At 44.2% G+C, this 22,087-nt stretch overlaps 1 protein-coding gene across 2 annotated transcripts in view; it reads left to right on the top strand.

Annotated features, from left to right (window-relative positions):
• babo (TGF-beta receptor type-1 babo) overlaps window positions 1-22,087 on the top strand; it is a 166,129-nt gene that overhangs the window by 8,551 nt on the left and 135,491 nt on the right. Inside the window, exon 3 of one of the 2 annotated variants that reach the window (XM_050194153.3) lies at window positions 16,936-17,096. In XM_050194153.3, coding sequence (XP_050050110.1) covers window positions 16,936-17,096 — 161 coding nt within the window. Of the gene's footprint in view, window positions 1-16,457; window positions 16,616-16,935; window positions 17,097-22,087 lie in introns of both variants that reach the window. The other variant, XM_050194154.3, reaches the window with a different exon arrangement.

Raw genomic sequence — 22,087 nt, 5'->3', positions numbered from 1 at the left:
ATGGAGAGTATCAAATGTATATATATAAAAAAAAGTATCACATGCCAAAGGTCATGTGGTAGAGTTTGTGCATATGCCCATACTCGTTCAATGCTTGTGCACATTGAAAATTGCCTCTGGTGGCAGATTGGCGTTTTTTTTCTGTGGATATGGCACATCTGTGGTGTCTGCAAAAATGCATAATGAGTTAAACACATCACCTGCATTTGTTTGCCAAGGTATTTGGCTTGTCCCTATGCAAGATTGGCCTTGGCATTTTTCTTTCGACATTCAGCTCACCATTAACTTTTGCGTCACAGGCATTCAAGGTTACAAGCACAAATCCGAAGTTATAAGTGGTGGCAGGACTGAAAGCTTGGTGGGTGTGTACTTAACTATGACAAACTGCAGCAAAGCACCACCAGTGCCACTGCTGCCTGAAATCAAGCAGCAACCAGAATTTGTATTTCTTCTTGAAGATACATTTCTATCAAGTAGGAGGGGACAAAGTATCTTTGGTTGTGGCTGGTGAGCATTTAATGATCATGGCATCAGCTTTTTGATGCCATGTTGCCAGTTGCAGAAAAGGTCCTATCATTTTGCACTTTTCTTTAGTGAGGCAAATCTGCAGTATAAACAAGTAGCATTACAAGCTGCACATTCCTCATCTTTTTATGACAGTATGCTACACTAAAGGAACTACATGTCTCCCTCAGCTTCTGGGGTGACATGAGTGATCCGATGCAGGTTTTCTCACTACTGTACAGGGTGGCCTCAAAATGAAGTTGCTTGCATTTTCTACAGTTGCTGCAGTTTGCATCCTGCATACACCTGTAATGCAAAACACGAGTGCTGGTTTACCACTCACTGCCCTTGAAAAAGGCATTCATGTTCCTTCTTACAGAAGATGCACCTGTTTCTTAGAATTTGATGAGGTCTAGAACAGAATGGCACTGCAGCAGAGGCTGAAATAGTGAAGCAGCTCAGGGGTGAATATGAGCACCACTTTGCTGCCCAACTGTTTTGCATGGCTACGCCTGGTTATATCCTTTTTCTTTAACTTAGCCTCTGGTCATGTTTTTGTGAAATAGGATGCACTTGCTCCATGTTCACTACTATGGAATGACAGATGGCTTTGCTGTTGCATTCTCGCAGTGACAGTTTTTCTCATGGAATGAAAATTGGAGCAATACTGTAGCATGCATTGTTGTTGAAGTGCCTCCTATTGTGTCAGAGCATAGCCACTTTACCTGTTGAGCGGATTTTTGTAGGTACACAAGAGGCAAAGGATAATGGGATAAAAGCTGTGTTACAGCAGCTTTTATACCACCTAGTTGTACATGCACACATATTGTGGCTTTATTGTCAAGCAACTTGGAAGTTCAAGAATTCCCTTAAATATCTTGGCTGCCCTTAGGCATTTTTGGATATTTAAGCTGAAGATCCCCATCTACAGACTGTGCACGTGCGACAGGCTTGCACATTTTTTTATAGCAATTACATGGACGCATGAGGCACATTTGCGGTGTTGCTGCCCTGTTATTTATGGCACATAGATGGCTTGTGCGGGGAGGGTTGGTAGTCTTCCAAAGAGGCGAAGAGTGTTTCACTCCAAAAGGGATGAAACCAAGTGGACGTGATGCTCTAGGCAGGGCAATGTTTACGCTGCTGGCGTTTGTGTGCACATTGTAGCATTCCAGTTGTGTGTGTGTGTGTGTGTGTGTGCATGCCACACTGTCGGGCGACACATGTGCCATCCTTTGTGTGGATGTGTGATCAACGCCAACAGCTTTTCTTCAGTCTTGTGCATGGTGGGTTGCCTGTATTTCTGCTGGCATGCTCCTCATCACGCCAGTGTTCTGAAATGCCTTCAGCGCTATGCTAAACCTTGCCCTTGCTTTCAAAATTTGCCTTCGAGTGAAACTGAGTTTTCAATAAATAGCATTTCTCGCTGCCTTAAAATGTTTTTTTATGCTTCCAAATTTGAAATTTAATAAAGATGCGGCTTTGTTGAAATTAATAACTTATAAAGTTTGCTGTGCCAAATAAGGCATGTCACTTTTTGGTCTGCATTGTGTGTCTGCAGTTTTAAAAGCGAAGCATTCCTTTGCTTAGTCAGGGCCAAAGTCACAGAGTTTGTTGCTTATGTGCACCCATGCGCCCACTCGCTTGCTGCTATTTGCTCAGCACTTCCTTGCACCAACACGCTCACACGCTGCTAGTGGCTAGTTGCACATTGCTTTACACCTCCCGACTCCGCTCTCCAGTACAGGGTTTCTGTGCCACAAATAAACTTTGCTCAGTCATGCTAGGTGCGCTGTGTTGTGCCCAAACTCGCAGAAGAGGAGCATAAGAGTGCAAAGGCTCGGCAAATACTACTTTGGTATGCGATGCCTACTGAAGTGGTGAGGCAGGGGGTGGAGTGAGAGGCTGATGAGATACACGCGGCTTAAGAATGGCGGCATGCCAATCAATTGGCTGCTGAACAGGCCACCAAGACGCACTGATTAGAGGACTGACAGTTGCGGGAACGCAGATGTGCACTTTCAAAAGCACTTTGTTGAAGACGAATTTGGTGCGGCGTTTAGCGTCTGCGACCACCTCTGCTTCCAATCGTATGTTGTCGGTGTGTCTCGGCCCGTGCATGTGGCATTCCTCGAGCAAGAATTTTCTCAGGAGCACGCGAGTTCGTTTAGGCTTTGTGCCAGGTGCAGGGAAGAAATTCTTTGCATTGACTAAGATGATTGTTGAGGATGGTTTCTGTCGTAACTTTATAGTGAAGCTTTCTTTGCCTCTGCTTTGACTTTTGTGCTGCTGCTGTGTTCTTGCACGCTGCATCAAGGGGTGGTTCAGAGCATGTATATACATGGCAGGAGCATGGCAAAGGGGAAAGGCTACGCAACTCGTTTGAACCTTTCCATCGCGTCGTATGTGCACAATGCCCTCTGGAGCTCCCTGGGTGTTGCCACATTAGCCTCTTGATAGCTGTAATGATCTGCGACCTCCCTCAAAAGCGTTGCAAAAACTGCAGCGCTTACCTTTCTACTAATGTGCAAGTTCAGAGGGGACATGGATAGAACTGTAGAGAGGAGGGGGAAGAGGAGGCAGAGAATGGGTAGAACCGATGCAGTCGCGAAACGAGTGACAGTCTTGCCACTTTCGCAGCTCCCATATGGAGGGGAGGGGGGGGATGGAAGACAGATTTGAGAAGGCAAGGAAACAGTGGCTGCGGGCAAACTGAAGGTGCCGTATGGTACAGTAAGCTTCTGCCATGTTTAGTGGGCTTGGCAGCGCTACAGAAATGGATCACCCTAACTGCTTTCGCATCTTCGTTACGCAGGTAATGAATTATCACAGCCTTTACGCCAAGCGCTCCAGTAACTGTTCTGTTTGTGCTGCTGGGCCCACGGCGATCTATAGCTATGTTTTACGAGTGTTCCCACATGTTGTTGAAACTGCTATTGCTGGCCGGAGATGTGGAAACTAATCCCGGTCCTCCCCCCTCCTCTGCTGCTGACAATTCCAATGATATACTTGCCGCGCTTACAGTTTTACAATCCGGGCAGTCAACAATCCTTGAGCAGCTAGGCTCTATCAAGTCCACCCTTGGGGAGCATGATAAAGAATTTGCGCACCTAAACACTAGGCTTGCGAAGATTGAGACAGATTTCAAGTCTATTTCAAATGTAAGATCTCAAATTGACAGTATACAAAGCATTACCGCCAACTGCTCAGCTCAAGTATCTACTTTGACTACCCGAATGGATGATCTTGAAAACATGTCTCGCCGAAGCAATTTGGTGTTCTATGGGCTCAAAGATGCGGAAAACGAAAGCTGGAGGGATTCTGAAAAACTTATAATTGATCACTGCCAGAAGAACCTGAATATAACCATCGAAAGCTATAACATCGAGCGAGCGCATCGTCTAGGCACATTCAAAAGAGAAAAGCACCGCCCAATCATAGTTAAATTTCTGCAGTTCAAGGACAAAGAACGCGTTTTATCATCGGCTTATAAGCTTAAATTGACTGATTACGCAATCAGCGAAGACTTCTCCCCTAACACCCGACTCGCCTGTAAACGCCTTATTGAATTTGCGAAAACTAACCACATCCCCTACAAGCTCAGTCACAACAGGCTAATCTCTAATGGTAAAACGTATATCTTTGATCACACCGCTGAAAAAGTGCTCGAACGTAAATCATAGCAGCCACCAATTCCCCTCCAGCAGTAACGTACGGCCCAAAAACGATCATCTGTCCCTTTTTTACACTAACATTCGCAGTATAATACCGAAGCGTGATTCCTTATGTAGTCTTATCAGCTCATCATCCAGTAATGTCGTTCTGCTGACTCAAACATGGCTAAATTCATCAATCTTAGATTTCGAAATCCTGCCCGAACTTACTGACTTCGATATATTCCGAAAAGACAGACCTGATGGCTGCCGTGGCGGTGGTGTTCTTATCGCTGCCAAGCGCCTTCTATATTGTTCAGTTGTTAACGTAGTAACCTCGTTGGAAATGATTTGGGTGTGCTGTCATGCTTCATCCCCTCGCGTACTCATCGGTATATGCTATTGACCACCCGATACGGACGGTTCCTTCATAACGCTCTTTCATGACACGCTCGATTCCCTAATCTCATCTTACCCACGCACCCCCATTTTGCTTTTCGGCGATTTCAACTTTCCATCCATAGATTGGAATGATATGTCCCGCACCCTAACAAAAAGTCAGGCATCTAGTGAATTCCTAAACACTTGCTTAACTATTGGCCTGTCTCAAATTGTTTCTCAGCCCACCCGCACGACTGACCATACATCAAACATTCTTGACCTTATTTTGACCACTCACCTTGACGAATTCTGTGCTCCTTCGTACATTACGGGCCTTAGTGACCACGTTGTACTTCACACTACCTTTTCTACCAGCGTTACCAAAAGTCCTAAATCCAAAAAAAGTACTAACGCTGTACGACAAAGGAGACTACATTAGCATGAATCGTGACCTTCTTGCTTTCCATAACCATTTTGCTTCTACCTACCACTTACGTTCTGCCGAGTCGAACTGGTCTCACTTCAAGTCAGAAATTCTGCATTTGATTCGACTTTACATCCCTACCATTAGCATAACAGAGCGAAAACGTTTTCCGTGGTTTAATGTTACACTAAAGCGTTTAAATAATAAGAAAAAGCGCCTTTTCCGTTCTGCCAAGTTATCTAACACCAAATGTGCCTGGAACAAATACCACACCACTGCCAAGCAATATTCCGATCTCGCTACCCAAACTAAGCTCCGTTTTTTTTCCACTACCCTCCCTGAAATGCTACAAAGCAACCCTAAGCGCTTCTGGAAAACAGTCATCCCTGATGTTGATACTACTATTTCTCTCATTGACAGCACTGGCTCCCCAGTAGGCGTATCCGACGTACCCCATGTCTTGAACCATGCATTCTCTTCAGTCTTTACTAATGAAACCACTCGTGATTTCACTGATCCAGCGCCTTTGCCGCATCCACCAATGGACGGCATCACCTTCAACGCACATGGTATTGTTAATATTATCGACTCGCTAAAAGTTTCATCTTCCTGCGGTATCGATGGAATTAATTCCAAAGTCTTAAAAAATACTAAACATGTTTGCAGTCTTATTCTTTCCCTCATTTTTCAACAGTCGCTTGATACAGGCTCAGTTTCATATGACTGGCGAATTGGGAAGGTCATTCCAGTTTTCAAGAAAGGTGACAGATCATCCCCAGGTAATTACCGACCCATTTCGCTAACCAGTGTATGCCCTAAGATCATGGAACACGTCATTTACTATAATGTTGCCACATTCTTAACATCGGCCAACTTTTTTCATCCAAACCAACACGGATTCCGGAAAGACCACTCAAGCGAAACCCAATTAGCTTTGTTCCTGCATGACATTCATTCCTATCTTGACCGCAATATACCAACTGATGCGCTATTTCTAGATTTCGAGAAAGCTTTCGATAAAGTACCCCATTCCCGCCTTTTACTTAAAATCTCTCTTCATTCATCCTAATGTCTTGAACTGGATTCGAAGCTTTTTAACTGACCGCATGCAATTTGTTTCCGCTAATGGCTTCTCATCATCCTACTCACACGTTCTTTCAGGAGTATTTCAAGGCACAATTCTTGGCCCCTTGCTCTTTCTAATATACATTAACGACTTGCCTTCCACAGTAACATCTAGTATCCGCCTTTTCGCGGATGATTGCGTACTCTACCGCCCCATAACTAACGCCGAGGATGCTTACATCCTCAAAAATGACCTGGATAACATACAGCTGTGGTGCACTAGGTGGCTAATGTCCCTAAATACTACAAAGACCGTACAAATTTCTTTTCACCGCCGCCGAAATTATACTCCGCCTACTTATAAAATTAACGATAGTGCCATTATTTCCACTAACTCTTTTAAGTATCTTGGCATTGACCTTGCTAGTGACTTATCATGGTCTTGCCACATTAACCACATAATAAGTTCATCTAATCAAGCAGTTGGGTATCTCCGACGTAACCTGTGCATGACACCTTCGTCCTTAAAATTACTAGCTTATAAAACATTTGTGCGACCTAAACTTGAATATGCTTGCGCAATATTTGACCCCCATCAGTCTAACATTAACTCAGCCCTTGAATCTGTTCAGAATCGTGCCACTCGCTTTATTCTTTCAAACTACTCGCGATACTCTAGTATATCCGCCTTGAAGTTGCAACTAAAACTTCCTTCTCTCGCTTCCCGTCGCCGAATTTCACGTCTCTGCTTATCACAGGTTTTTCATTGTTCGCCCCGTGACAGCAAGCTCATCCTACCAGTGCGTCGAACACCCCGCACAGGCCATCCAAACAGCGTCATCCCGCATCGTTCCCGAACAACTACATTTCAGAAATCATTTTTTGTCCACACAGCTCGCGACTGGAATGACCTTCCCTGTGACTTAGCACTAATCCCTGATCCAGCCCATTTCAAGACTGCCATCGAGGAAGCCATGTCATCGTCATGATTCTCATGTAACATTCATTGTTAACCGCCGTTCTTGCGCCCACCGCTCATGTAATGTCCCACCAGGGACCCTTGAGGTTCAAATAAATAAATAAAAAAATAGTATGCAAAAGCGGACAACTGATGCAGGGTGCTCAGATGCAAAGCTGCATTGAAGCACCGTAGGGTCTATGCGACATTACGGAAGCAACACTACGGAAGCCGAATTTCGATGGGAGGAAAATACTAAAACGCTTGTGCACTTAGATTTAGGTGCACATTAAAGAACACCAGGATGTCAAAATTAATCCAGAGTCTGCCACTATGGCATGCCTCATAATGTGATCGTAGTTTTGGCATGTACAACCCCATAATTCAAATAAACTGCTGCCACGATGCGATGTACCATGTGAGGCAATGACCATGCTCAACCCTCTCGGAGGTTATGAACAGTGGCGCACAAGAACTCCTCAAGCAAACACATCTCCCTGTGTGTTGTGTGTACTATGCAGACAAGTAGCAGTGGTGCACGCGAGGTAACGTTTAACGTGAACCCACCACTCATATTTGACTAATCGCTGAAGAAATTACATGTTCGCTATCGGTGCCACCGCTAATTATCGTCAATCGAAGCAAACAACATGGAAAGCTTCGCTCACATTGAGTCTCGCAATGCGTGGGATCCACATATCTTTTTTTAGTTTGGAAATGCATGAAAATGTACCCTGTCAATGAGGGTGCAAGCAGCTGCAATGTCTAGATGCAGTGAGTGTGCAGCATTCCTGCTTTTCCCATGTGTTAAATGGGGAAGTCTCTCCTTTCATTTGGAAGAGTCCATGTGTCCACATTGTGGGGTTCTCACACTCGCTCTTGGGACAAAGGAACGACAACACAGTAGTGCAAACAATCACAAGGGCATTTATTGCACCTTTCATAGATCAATGCCTGCTAGCCGAGTTGCTATCCACAAAACATGCCGATGGGCGCGCGACAAATCTAGAAGTCCGACTCACCGCGACCGGATAACGAGCGAATATGTTCGCCCCCATGCTGGATCCCAACGCCTGGTCGTTCGCGTGTACGGTCACGCGAACGGTGGCGCGTTCGAAGGCGGCCACGCGAGACGGTCTCGCAGAAGCATGGATCGGCGCACGCGCGGCACGTACGCAGTGCTTGCTGTCCCGAACCAAAGAGGGAGCGCCTCGTCTTACGCGCACCCAAGTAACCCCGCCTGTCGGCGGCGTTAGCAGCGCAACACTCGCGCCATCTCTCGCACTGCGCTTGTACCACTCTGACCGCCGCGGGCGCCAGGCCACGCGGCGAAGCCGCACTGCAGGAGCTATGCGGGAAAACAAGATATCAGGGGACGCGTGAGAGTCGCGCATCCCCACATCCCCCCAACCTTAAATCACTTCTTATTCCGGCGAAACATGTGACACGGTCTAACATCAACCCGTGCTTTGGGAACAAGATAGTACATGCAACAGTGGCCGCGCTGAGGAAATGTCCACACGCTGTCCATAGCATGCGAGCCGACATTGTCCTTGGGTACACCGCTGACGTCCGCCGGTCACAGCAGCAGCTTTGCAGACTCGACGGCACGATTCCAGGCCCGGACACCGGAAACGGCGACGCAGTAGTCGGAACGAGCAAGCGTCGCTCGCGCCGACGCGCCCTGCTGGCGAGAGCTGCAGTAGCTGTCGGTGACCGCCGGCTCTTTTCTCCGCAGCCGAGGATTGCGAGCTGAAGACAGGCGGCCGCCGAAGTCGCTGCGCCGAACCCGCCACAGCATCACCATTGCTCGGTGGCTCGATCGTAGCCCGGGGCAGCAGCGCAGACGATGTACAGGTGACGGCAAACCAGGGGTGACTCCAATCACGCTGCGTACACTCGACACAAGTCTGCATGCGCATTGGAACAAAGGAACGACAACACAGTAGTGCAAACAATCACAAGGGCATTTATTGCACCTTTCATAGATCAATGCCTGCTAGCCGAGTTGCTATCCACAAAACATGCCGATGGGCGCGCGACAAATCTAGAAGTCCGACTCACCGCGACCGGATAACGAGCGAATATGTTCGCCCCATGCTGGATCCCAACGCCTGGTCGTTCGCGTGTACGGTCACGCGAACGGTGGCGCGTTCAAAGGCGGCTACGCGAGACGGTCTCGCAGAAGCATGGATCGGCGCACGCGCGGCTCGGCACGTCCGCACTGCTTGCTGACCCGCACCCAAGTAACCCCGCCTGTCGGCGGCGTTAGCAGCGCAACACTCGCGCCCTCTCTCGCACTGCGCTTGTACCACTCCGACCGCCGCGGGCGCCAGGCCGCGCGGCGAAGCCGTACTGCAGGAGCTATGCGGGAAAACAAGATATCAGGGGACGCATGAGAGTCGCGCATCCCCACAACATTGACATGCACTTTTGTGTTTCTGCCCTGTCTATTGTCCAGATCAACTTTTCATAATATTGAGGCATAGATGCATTGAATAAGTTTGGTTCCTGCAAAAATTTTCTATCATTTTAGCCGTCTGTAATAATGAGGATCATAATGAGGCACGGCTGTAAGCAGCTCTATAATTTTGCCACAATTACCATCCTGACATACACAAGTCTTTTTCAAAGAAAATTTGTGATGTTATATTTTAAGCATATTTTAAGTTCATTGTGTAATCTTTTTACTTCATAGATGAGACGCAATGATTGTACTGCCACTGTAAAGCTCAGCTTTTGATAAATTTCTTTTTATCGCACTGTGAACTTTTTTGATAGCTATAAATTTAATAGTGATGTGAATTAAGGTGAATCTAGAATTAATGGCAAGCTTTGTGACCAGTTTTACAGTTCAGTGTTTGACTGAAAAGTGTCGTTTTTGTTACTGGGAAGCAGATACAGAACATTCTGTGAAATTTGATATGTGAAAGATAAGCTTATCATGTAATGCTTTTACATCATTAGAGTAATCTTGACCTTGATGTGCCTGATAGGGGAAAGAATTTCAAGGCAATGATCTGTTAGATACTTTGACTCTCGTATATTATTCTTTTTTCTTTTTGGAGTGCATTTAAACAATCTGCCTTAAATAAATTGTGGTACAGTTCTATTTTTGTAAAACATTTTGTGACAAGAACATTAGCTTGCAGTGGGAGTAGGCCAGGAAAAAAAAAGCAGCACTACCCGCCCCTGTAGCCCAGTGGCGTTGCACAGCCAAGCTTGAGATCACGGGTTCAATCCTGGCCGCATTTCGATGAGGGCAGAATGCACAACCGCTCCTGTATTTGGTGCGCGTTAAAGTGGTCCAAATTAATCCTGAGCCCCCCACTGTGGCGTGCCTTATTCGGCATGGTTAGGCATGCCGAATTTAAGTGAGGACGCGAGTTCTGGAGACCAGAGGAAAAGAAAAATTGACTATATTATTTTAACTACTGGTGTTCATTAAAGTTCCCTCTCTCTCTCTATCTTATTTTTAAAATCTACAGCCACTTCAGTACATGTAAACCTAATTTTATACTTATAAGATCATTATTTTAGCCGCAGTTTCATTTTATACTACATATACGGGCTGAATCTGAGGTGAAGGGGATGCTGAAACGGCACTTTTTCTGAAAACATCTTTTTTGATCACTTTACTAGTTTGTCGGAGTGATATCTGATCATCTAGAGCAGCCAGAACCATAAATATTTTTTTAACATAAAAACCAATCAGTACATCATTAGAATAAAAACAGGAACAGCGCAACACAGGACGAGCGCTCGTCCTGTGTTGCGCCTGTTTTTATTCTAAAGATGAACCAACCAGACCCATTGAACACACTGCTAACAGTACATCAGATAGTACTGGGAGCAGATTTTTAATTTTGTGCCCAAATATATTTAAGATTTGATTGTGTTTTTTCCTCTCAATAGTTATGGCACAGATACTGAGCTTTGAACATCTGCAGAATGACTAATTATGAATTGATTTGAAACCTGCTTTCAGCACTGCATTTATTGCATATTCTAGTGTCTACCTATCCAATTATATTGGCTTTCTACTGAGCAGTTTTTTTCCTATTGTCTCCAGAAACAATGGAGTCATAGCTTTGTCTCCTGAACTAGTTGACCTACAAGAAACATTACATATTTAAAATCAGCATGAGAAAATAAACAAGTCTTTGTACTTTCACCTTGTTTGGCTATAAAATATATAAAATATCTCAGCAACCTTACTTAAAAAAACAAGGGCTAGTTATTATTCTTGCTTCAGGTCTAGCTCAAGCTAAGACTTGGCCTACTTGCTTCATCAGACGTTTTGTGTCCCTACAAAAATTTGGGCAATTGCTCTTGAATTTTCGTTACTGAAAGCTAGACTTGAATGATTGTTGCTTGTCTGTGTAATGGCTTGCTTGCTAAATTAGTGCGATTAAAAATCTTGTATTCTTTAACCTGTCAAGTCCTGGCATGACCATATCATACAACTCCATGCAAAAGACTTGCTACTATTCAAGAAACCGTGACAGAGATGACAGTTGCAGTGTTTGAAAGTGTGTGGGCTGCATTGTGTGCACTCTCATAGAGCTGGAAGGACAGAGACTTGGTTTAGTGGAGCATTTCCTGTTGCTTTCTTTGTAATACAGTGTGTTTGAGGGGCTTTTCTGTTTTGCAGCTTGTGGTGCCAATGGGCTGCTGTTAACGTCTTGCTTTGCGTGTGCCCTTCCTCATTGTGCCTCTCATTAGTGGGGATGATGATACCACTTGAGTAAGCACACAGAGCATGCCTCATGGATGTTCTGTAAGAAGTCTGGCTTTGGTGAGCTGCACCTACATGTTGACGCAAGTGCTAAATGTGTGCAACAAAATGGCTGTACAAACCGTGCAGCCCTCGATCTTGCTGAGGCATGAGGTTGAGCCCACCTGACTATGCACTTTACCTTGTGAGGTTTTCCACCTTTGAGCAGGTGTGCTGCATATTGTGGGTTTTGCATTTCAGCTAACTTGAGCACATTGAGCAAGCAACTGTACCGGCGAGACCTTTGGTTCAGGCACCCTGTCTTCTAGTGAACATTTTTAGCAGTACTTTGCCTTGACATAACATCCACCGCATTACCTCAGTGTGATAAATGGTATTAGTTGATGCTGCAGCATATGTTTTTATTTTTTACCTTTTTTTTAGGCATACATTCACCAACTCTGATTATGTGGCTGCTATATATCTGTCAATGCACCCCACGACTACGGGAATTAAAAATAATGCTAGCCGATTGAATGCGTGTTGAAAAACTGTATATCTGCATGCTTTAAATGATATTTGTAATAATAGTCAAAATGATTCAACTCTTATCAGTCCACTGAGAACGAATAGTGAAGGCACCATCTACTAGAGCTTCTTCCAGTGTGATAATGCCAGTGGTGGTATTAGCCCGACTACAGGGTCTTTAAGGAAATAAAAAGAAATGAAATCAAACAAGTTGAAGAAGCTGTTGCTGCAACTTGGCATACTGCATAGGCCCCCATGCGACTAAAGCATGAAAGTCTGAACTCTGTTGGGTGAGGAATGCAAAAATGCTTGTGTTCCTTGCTTTGGATGCACCCCAGGTGGGCAAATAAAATGCTATCAATATTCTGCACCTGAATACACTGATAAATGCTTACTTGAGGCTACCACGCAATAGCTGGCCATGGAATTGAAATACGGCCTATAGCTGCTGTTAGCTTCCCAATAGCACATGTGGAAGACGCAGCTAGAGGTACAACTTGGTGGCTGTTATGTGAAGAGCTGCGGAGTGCTTCAAAGGGGGAATGCTCTAAATACTTTTTTTGTTGAGGCAGCATCTTCAACTGTGGATAACATATATTTTGGAACTTTTTATTTTTATTTTCTCAAAATTCATTGTACTTTTTCCAGTTTTTATCTTCACCTCCCCCCCCCCCCCCCTTTTCTTTCCACTGAATATACTTTTCCAGATGAACTTTCACCCTCTTGTGTTGCAGAATAATTTTTTGCATTCAGTTTACCGGCTTTCGGTGAATATCTGGATCTGAGAGCAAGATTACAGGAGAAGCGACTCCCTAACGCTCGGTGCGTGCAGCATGCTCTCTGACTCTGCAGGCTGCTAGCACAAATGCCATGACCGTTAAAGTTGGATATTAAGAGCCAGCTGGAAAAGTGGCTGTTGTGCAGCCATAGAGGGCGACAAGCAGACAAGAAAAGGATACAGCTGCATGCCAGTCCCATTGCAAACATGAGCTGTGCATTGCTTGGTTCTTTGATAAGTTGTCAACACAAATCGATTGCTTTCACTTGGTACCAACTTGTCTCCAGCGGCTGTCATGCTACGCAGTTGTCGTGGTACTCTGTATCACTTTAATCATGGTTTGAGTCATCAGCTGGAGCACATTGGTCTTGTTCAACTCATAGGTGATATTTCGGCGCACATGGAATGGTTTTAGGTTGTTAAGCTTGTTCAATGTTGGATTAGTAAAGTCGTCGGGAACTGTTTCGTTTTCTGATAACTGTGCAGTTATGGCAAGGAAAACTAAAAGTTTCTTTTTCGTGGCACCTATGATCTAAGGGTTGTTCATTGAGTGGATGTTCCTAGGAGCTGCTCCTATGTTGTTAATAACATAGCTGTGAAATGAAATCTAGATTAACATTTAGTTTACAGTAATAGTGCTATTGTCCTGTTTCTTTACTCTTTTAACTGCTGTTCTCTACTAGGTTAACCATCTCTACCTTCTTTCAACAATCACTGTGGCATGATATACAATAGAACCTCACTTATATGTTTTCTAAATAAACGCGAGAAAAAACGTACTAACCAAAGTCGTTAAAAAGATTCGGCAGATTCGACTAGTTGACATCTATGTGATGTGAAGCATTCTGCAAATCGTTGAAACACGAGATGCCGATGCGCGCCCAGCTTGTGGGTCCCCAGTGACCTGAGACGCATGTGTCGTTTTAGCGGCTTCGGCAAGGTTATGTTTGTGATCCTTGAATTTGGCCTGAATCAGCAGCTTCTTGGTCATTAAGGGTTACGGACTGGATTCAAAGGGAAGGGAAGCGTAGCAGGGGGCGGCAGAAAGTTAGGTGGGCGGATGAGATTAAGAAGTTTGCAGGGACGACATGGCCACAATTAGCACATGAACGGGGTTGTTGGAGAAGTATGGGAGAGGCCTTTGCCCTGCAGTTGGCGTAATCAGGCTGATGATGATGATGATGAGCAGCTTCTTGGGGCAGGTCATTTTATCGTTCGGGTGCCTTTAGCTGGTGTGGTCCCAGCAGCTCAAGATCCTTTTACGTAACGGGAAACGAAAACAAAATTGAGCTGGTGGCTGGCACCGGAATATGATGCCACCAGAGCAAAGCATGGCGCTCACTGCCTGCAGCAATGAATGGCAGTGCATTTGGGTTATCGCCCATTAAAAGTGCGCAGTATGCTTCCAACGGCATCACACAGTCTGTGAAACAGATATTTGATGCTTATCGCAATAGCATTGGCGGCGAGAGCTGTGAATGCGACATGTTACGACCTGTGAGGACATTTGCTAGTATCGAAAAAGGAAACTGAGTGTGTGCTGGCATTTTCACGTGACACAGGCGGTTGGGCACAGTGTAGCAGGTGCCTATTGCTCTCGATCGTGTGTGCCCTGGGCCTTTTCTTGTTCACATGGGACCTAGTCGCCAGACAACATATACAGTCGCAGTTTAGCAACGTACTGAACGTTGGTACTGAAAGATCATGTTTTTCAAGGTCATATTAACTGATAAAATCGAAGCGTAACTGTATTGGGCCCTTTTTTTCAGTCATGAACGTTGGCGCCGGGAAATCGTACAAAACAGAATCATATCAATGAGGTTCTGCCGTACATGCACAAAATCTAGCACAAGCCTCGATGCCCCCTATGGTACGTTTGCTACTAATAGTGGAGACAGTGAGAGCTTCGTGTGGATAGTCTTCAGGGATTGAAATGTAACCTGCTTGTGCTGTAAACACATTCGAGTTTATTTAGCAGTTGTCTTGCGAGAACTTTTATCCGTGATCATCGTGGCAAGTGAGCGTCTGCAACGTGAGCTGAGGCAGGTGATATGCACGCTGTTATGCAACAGGCGACATACAGCACACGCATCTGTAGCTGAAGCAGACAGCAGACAAGGCGGAGACGGTGACTGCAGTTGGTGACGCAGTAGCGAAAGAAATGCACCAAATCTAGTGGCTGGTGCGGAGTAACTGCGAGTGTTGCCATCTGTACCACAAGTGGCAAAACTGCTCCCTCACCGCCCCAAGAACAGGACACTGTTATCAGATCAGTTGGCTCGCCTGTTTATCTTACTTCATGATCTGGATCAACAAGTTCGTTGCTGGAACATGCTGTATCAATGCACATGCTGCTCTTCAACACTGTAGTTGTATCCACTACACAGAATAACATAGGGTGGTTTTCAAGAAGCAGGAAATTTATCCAGTTTATCCGCCGCACTGGCATAAATTTGAAGCGTGCAAGACTCCCTCAGCGTACTCTTGCTTCTCAACGGAATGGCAGGCAAAACAGGAACATATAAGTAAAGATAGCTTGGATGGCATGCTGGCGTGTGACCTTGACCTTGCCAGGCTCATTGGAGCCCTTTGATCACCATCAATGCAGTGAATGTGCTTTCATGGTTAAAGCCGAATAATGAGCAAAAGACTTGGCGTGCTTCTTTTTACCCCCGGTTTAAGCCATAAATGCTGAACTATACATATGTTCTAGTGCACAAAGGAACAGTTATTTGCATCCATAACTGGTGAACCTGTTACATGTGTCTTATGAGCACTTGATTCCTTTCCAGCTAAAGAGCCAGTGTAAAGTATGGTGCATTGCTTCAACAGACATACAGCTGACATTGCATTAAGCTGAAATATGTTGCCAAGACAGCTTATACTCACGTTTTGCTATGGTAGTGTTAGCAATGTGTTTTTAGAACATAAGTGTGAGCGCTCATGGCTAGAGATACCAGGTTACCGCTCACTGACATTGACAGGAACTACAGTCAGCTGTGAATTTTCCTGACAGTTTGCTGCTCAGTCCAGTGGTATTTTTAAATAAAAAAACAACAACAAAAAAACCTTGTTTTGTAAAATGGCTCTGTTTGTTTTGTAAATGAATTTCAAAATGTTAAGCTATGGGTGAGAGCTACTCATGAGAAAGCTTGAATGGGAGGAACTACATTGCTTGCAACACTTGTTGTAAAAGCTTGTTTGCATTGTAGCTTGATCAGTTGTGTTTATAGAGCAATATGGACTGTTTCATGAGTACTGGAGGCTGTGGCAATTTTCGGCATAAGCATACATTACCTTTTGTAGAGACATGGTGGAAGCAGCACTGTCTGGACTTGTGAAGAGGCCAGCACATGGCTGTGTATGTGTGGCTTGGGGAATGCTTCTGTGTGTTCGCCTTGTGTTTTGACCTCTGTATATGTGGCTTGGCCTGTTTCTTCTCGTCCCAGGTGCATTCCAAAGGAAGAACTCACTCCCCCTGACAACCCAATCGCTTGCCATCACTCAAACACTGTAGACGATCACTTTGCCATAAAGTGCTGCCGAGAAGCCGACTATTGCAATCTTAACATCGTGCCGACGCTCTCCCCGTCCAGTGTGCAAATAGGTAAGGTATGAGAGAGAGAGAGGCGTGGGGTTGAGGGAAGGGGGTGGTCTTCTTTTGGCACACACACACATACACACATGCACACATTCACCACCCCTTCCGCCTGTGTGTCTTGTGGCCCAGTCTAACCTGCAGCTCTTCTCCCCCCTCTCTGGCCGTCCGAGTGGTCGTCTGGCTACCAGCTGCAGGAAAGCATTTGTGTGCTGGTGTATGTTTACAACTTTTGAGAGTGCCCCGAGAAGCGTCAGCACATGAGTAACTTGCATTGTCTCTTTTTTTTTTCCTCCCTGTGTGTCTTTTCTTCTCTCTTTTTGTGCCAGGTGTCTCCACAAAAAAAAGATGTTCCCTCCTGACAATCCAGTGGCGTGTTCAAAGTCTGGCTCGCACAATCCTACCCATATGGTCATAAACTGCTGCTCCAATTATGACTTTTGTAACCGCGATCTCCGTCCAACCTTTCCTGCGGCCACAGAGGCTTCAGGTGGGTCCTACTGGTAGGGCAACAGAAAAATAAGCCAAGAAAACCTCTACTGAGCAAGAAGCTGCCATATTTTGTTGTTTACATCTTTTTTTGCTCCTGTCATTGACTTTTGCCTCTTCTCTTGTCCTTACTCACCCGTTTGCCTTGCCCCACTTTTGTTACTGCTGCCTGCTTTTTTTTTTTCTTCTCACCACTAACTTGCCACAAGTAGCTCACTGCAGCTCGGTTTGAGCTGAAGAGTGCATTTTTTGTGCACTTATGAACAGCCATTGCTCGACTGCACTTAAATTGTTCAGCGATTGCTTGAGGAAGAATACGCTTAACACACACCATTAGATGCCAGTGCAAGAAAAAGCTTGTAAACATGGTTTAAAGCTGTCTGGAATCGCTTAACTGAATAATGCATAGCAAGCATGATCTGAAGTGTATTAAGGGGGGAGCCCAGATATCTTTTTCTGTTCCTTTGCTCCAGTTTGGTGTAGAGCATTTTTTTTTGCTTGATTGGATCCCTGTATCATCCTTGATTGATTTAGCCTTTGCCATAATCACCATAAAAATGTTGGGAAACTTTTTTTTTCGCAAAACATTTCTGGTAGTGTCGCAGTTTTGGAGAAATATCTCTGGTTCTACTTATATCGCATTAGGTATTTCTTTTGTCAGAAAGGTAGACAATTAGAGAGTGCGGTAGGCCTATAATATAAACTAATCTTATTACAAGAAACTTCTAAAAGTAATAACCGACAGGCAAGTTGGCCTAAAAACTGAATTTTCTTAATTTCTAAAACGTTGTTTACTTTGCATGAAAGGGGAAAGTATATCTTAAATTAGCACATTGAAATACATAAAACTGCAATTTTCATCAAAATCTACCCGAAAAAACAAATAATGAAGTGCATGGTCCCCCCTTAAGTATTAGGCAGAACTGTTACTTCTGTATTCTTTTGCTGGCTTTTATTGCGATAGAAATTATATGCACACTCCGAGCAAATTTTAGCCGCCATCATCACCGTGGGGCTCTGCATATATTTAAGTATATGTATGCTATATGCTTATCTATGCCGTATATGCCAGTTATGTTGCTACACTATGCAAACACTAAAGTTATTCATACCAGGTCTTACTTCATTATTCTTAAGAATTTTGAGAATGGCAGCCGACAAATGAATTTCATGAGACATAGCATTCACAGTGCATACCTTTTACCCTAAATCTCCTCAGACGATCATTAAAAGTGCAAAATAATAGCATTGCTTGAACCTGAAAGTAATGTAATTATACTGCCACGGCTCTCTACAGGCATCATATTGGCGCGATGTCAGTACAGTCTCTAATGGCATATTAAAGCTTTTAAGGGTGCCAGAGATTTTGGTGCACCCGCATATACTGTGTCTGCGTTATTTGGACCCATGTATAGTTTGAACACCATTCGAAAAGTTCAAGAGCAGTCAGTGCTTCACCCTTCGGGCGAAACTGCCAGTTCTTTAGTGTTGTCATATGTGATGTACTGAAACATTTGGAACTGATGGAAAATGCAGCAGTAACCTTAGATTGCGTGAACATGTGCATTGGTTTCACACCACTTGCCATCATGACCTGGTGTTATGTGTGCGAGGCACAGTGAAACAGTAACCACAAATTTTTTATCCGCATAATAAGAGAGATAAAATTAAAACAGTAAAATTTCCAACATGTTCCCTTCCTCATCCAAAATTGTGTGCAAATGCATAATCAACGTGTAGCTCTCGCAGAACATGAATTTGAGGGCTATACCGAAGTTGAAAATGTATTACTGCTTACAACCCATCAGTGTCTTTCTTTTTTTCTTCAAGGGATGCTTGAAGGGCTTTGGTACTAGCGAAAATTGCTCAATGCCAGGTCCGCTTAGTATGCCAGGTACAGATTGTGTTCAGAATGCAGACCCCTGATTTTTTTCACTGTGGTGGACTTTGTGTGAGTGCGTCTAGAGCTTAGCAGATGACAGCATTTTAACCTTATCTTTGAGGAGGCCATGGTACTGCATGTTTGGGTCATTTAACATTCCACTTTTCACTCTTTATGGTTACAGAAGACGTTGGTTCACCATGTATGGGTACTGCTCAGAACTTGACTGGTCTGATGATGCGTCTCTGCTTGCTTGCTCTCTGGCTGAACATAGTGATCCCTATTGGAAAATATTGGCTGGCTTAAACCTTAGTGTTGGTAAAAATGCTCCAGAGACATGCTGCCTTGTTGTGCTGGTGTACTGGGTATGCTGGCAGGCTTTGACGGGATACATGGCAAAGAACACTGAATGTTGCCCACCTGCTTGCCACTTTAATGCTTGTCAACAACAAGATGTCAGTTGTGGTTGTGCAAGAGACAATAAATTGTGGCCCTCACTTGATCTCCTGCTTGGTCCACTGTACTGGCGTGTGGTATTCTAGGGCTTCCAAGTAGGTGGCCATGTTGAGAGGACTGTGTGACATCAGGATGTGTGTGCACATGTCCAGTGGAAGGCAGTGTTTAAAGCATAGCAGGATGTTTGGATTTTCTTTCATAGCCAAGTTGTGGTTGCTTTTTGGCTGTGCTTCGCATTTGTCATGACCCATTGACTGTGCATTTTTTTAATTTATGCTTTTGAGCTCTGTCAGTGGCAGTGTCAACTACACAGAGGAAATAAGTGTGTGACTACTAAATGCAAGGGTTGTAATTTCTCAACCTGCGTTGTTGCCCTCACTTGAGGCTTGAAATACTGCTGGTGTCTTCAGGGTTCACTGTTGCCATAGCATTGCAGTAATGTGGGATGCACTGTGGTGCTCAGTAAGCCCAGACTTCGCAAGGTTGTCAGTGCTACTGACAGGGGTGGTCCTAGCTACAGGGAGAGCCCGCTGCTGTTGCTGTAAAATGAGGACTGCTACTGTAGCGAGCGTACAACAAGTAATGGCGTGGAGAACAAAGGTGTGGCCTTCTTTCAGATGTAGACGAAAGCACATTTTGTCTCGTGACTCTTCTGTCCCTGGGCATGCAGAGAGCATTAACTGTGCTTTTGTAAGATGAGGTGATGACCAGTCTCTCAGCTTTAGGTGGACTGCAGTGAGCTCTTCTGCCAATCTTGGGCATGTTGCCTGACCTGTGTCCTTCCTGCTCTGTGTGTGCCAGTGGTGGAGACCTCCACTGACCTGCCTCATCTTGTTGTTAGGTGCTGCATGCTCAGTTGTAGATGTAGATCCTGCTTGAAATCTTTAGCTGGCAATGAATGTGTCTGTTAGTGCTACTCTAGTGCTGTTGCTTTTAATTGTGCTACCATGCATTAATGAACCACATGTGGGAAGAGAACCCCTGTCATGCCTAACTACTTGAAATTATTTTGTGTTAGTGTGCTTTAACATGGTGCTAAATGTGTTCAAATTTTTGAATGAATCACACCAGTGTTTTGCACATTGGTGAATGTTGAAATGGAAATGCGCCTTCCCATTTTTGTTTCATTCTGGTGTGACAGCACATGTTAAGGTTTTGAGGCTCTCAGTCCTGTGAAGTTAGACATGCCAGCACGCGATACTTCCTTCAATGTCTCAGTTTATGGGTGATTAAAATTTAACTGATGTTCCTGTGCAACCCTCAGATTTCTGGTAAGTGCTGGTACTATTAATGGAATCTATGTAGGCTCTCTACTTGCACAAAGCTCTAATGGTGGAGTTGGCAGCAAAATTTAGGCTAAACACAATTGCCAGTCCTTGGAGTCCTTAATTATGAATCTTTGGTTTGGCTTTGTCACTTGACCATTTATCTCGTTCACAATCATGTAAATGTAGAGCTCAGCATGTTCAGTTATTTTTTGAAAATTCAACAAAGCTTTATTAATTTTTTGCCAAATACACAATTTTTATACCTGTCCTTTAGTGACTTTCAGTCACATGAAAGCCTACCATATTTTTTTGGTGACTGTTTTGTTCATGTCTAGGTTAATGGTATTTTTGTTTTCTATTTACATGACAGTTTAACTGTTGTCTTGTAATACATGTTTCACACATGTTGTGACCACTGGTTACTTCTGTGTTAATTTATACACTGAAAGCTTGGTTCTGGCAGTACCATCATTAGGAATCTAAAAAACTGTGGCATGTTATGACCATGAAACTGAAGTTAATGTGCTTAAATATAGAGTGACATGTGCTACCAAGCAGTGATTAGTTAATATGAGGTGCATATGCTTGATAAATATCTGAGATCAGTATGTTATGAGGTTTGGAAAGGGTGATGAAAACTGAAACCGTTGGTGAACTTGTCATTCACAAGGCGAAGCAAGCAACTTGGTGGCAGTGAGGGTGATTAGGACATCATTAACATCTTGGTGAGGGCTGGTTGGTTTATCTAGGCTCAAACTGCGGCAAGCATACACTGTGTGTCCTTGTCTCAGCTGCACTGTTTGTGCATAGTCCTAAAGGTGATTAATGCATTGGCAGTTGTAGTGGAACAGAATAATGCGGTCTTTATTCACAGTAATTCGGCTATCCAAATAGATTGAGAATTGACTGTTTGCCATGTATGCAAGTCGATAAGATGACGGCACTTGTAATAAAAGTTTTGTGCTGCAAGCCCATTTTGCGCTAGAGTGGAAACACTAGTGTGGCACGCCATTACGGAAGGCTAAAAATAGTGTTCTTTTTCACATAATATTTATTCTTGTTAAGTCTAATTTATGGTTGTAGCAAGAACATGAGTACTTTTTATGCTTTGGTTGTTAATGTTTGTCAACACTGTGCTAATTCTACAATGCTTCTATGTAGTGAAACTTGCAGAGTTGTATATTTCCCAAGTATAATACGCTGTTACACCCCCCTTTATGTTTTTACTAAAGATTACTGAACCTGTGCCTGCCACCAGATGAGAGCTGCTCAGCTAACTAACCTTGTGTGTGCACACAGCTTGTAATCCTTTCATTGAATGGCAACATCTAAATGGAAACTAGCAGTGTGTAATGCTTTAATGGATGCCTTGTCATTGATGCTACA

Source organism: Dermacentor andersoni, chromosome 1 (assembly GCF_023375885.2).
Source record: "Dermacentor andersoni chromosome 1, qqDerAnde1_hic_scaffold, whole genome shotgun sequence".
NCBI lineage: Eukaryota > Metazoa > Arthropoda > Arachnida > Ixodida > Ixodidae > Dermacentor > Dermacentor andersoni.
Note: the sequence above shows the minus strand (reverse complement) of the source record. Positions and strands in the feature narration are given on the sequence as shown.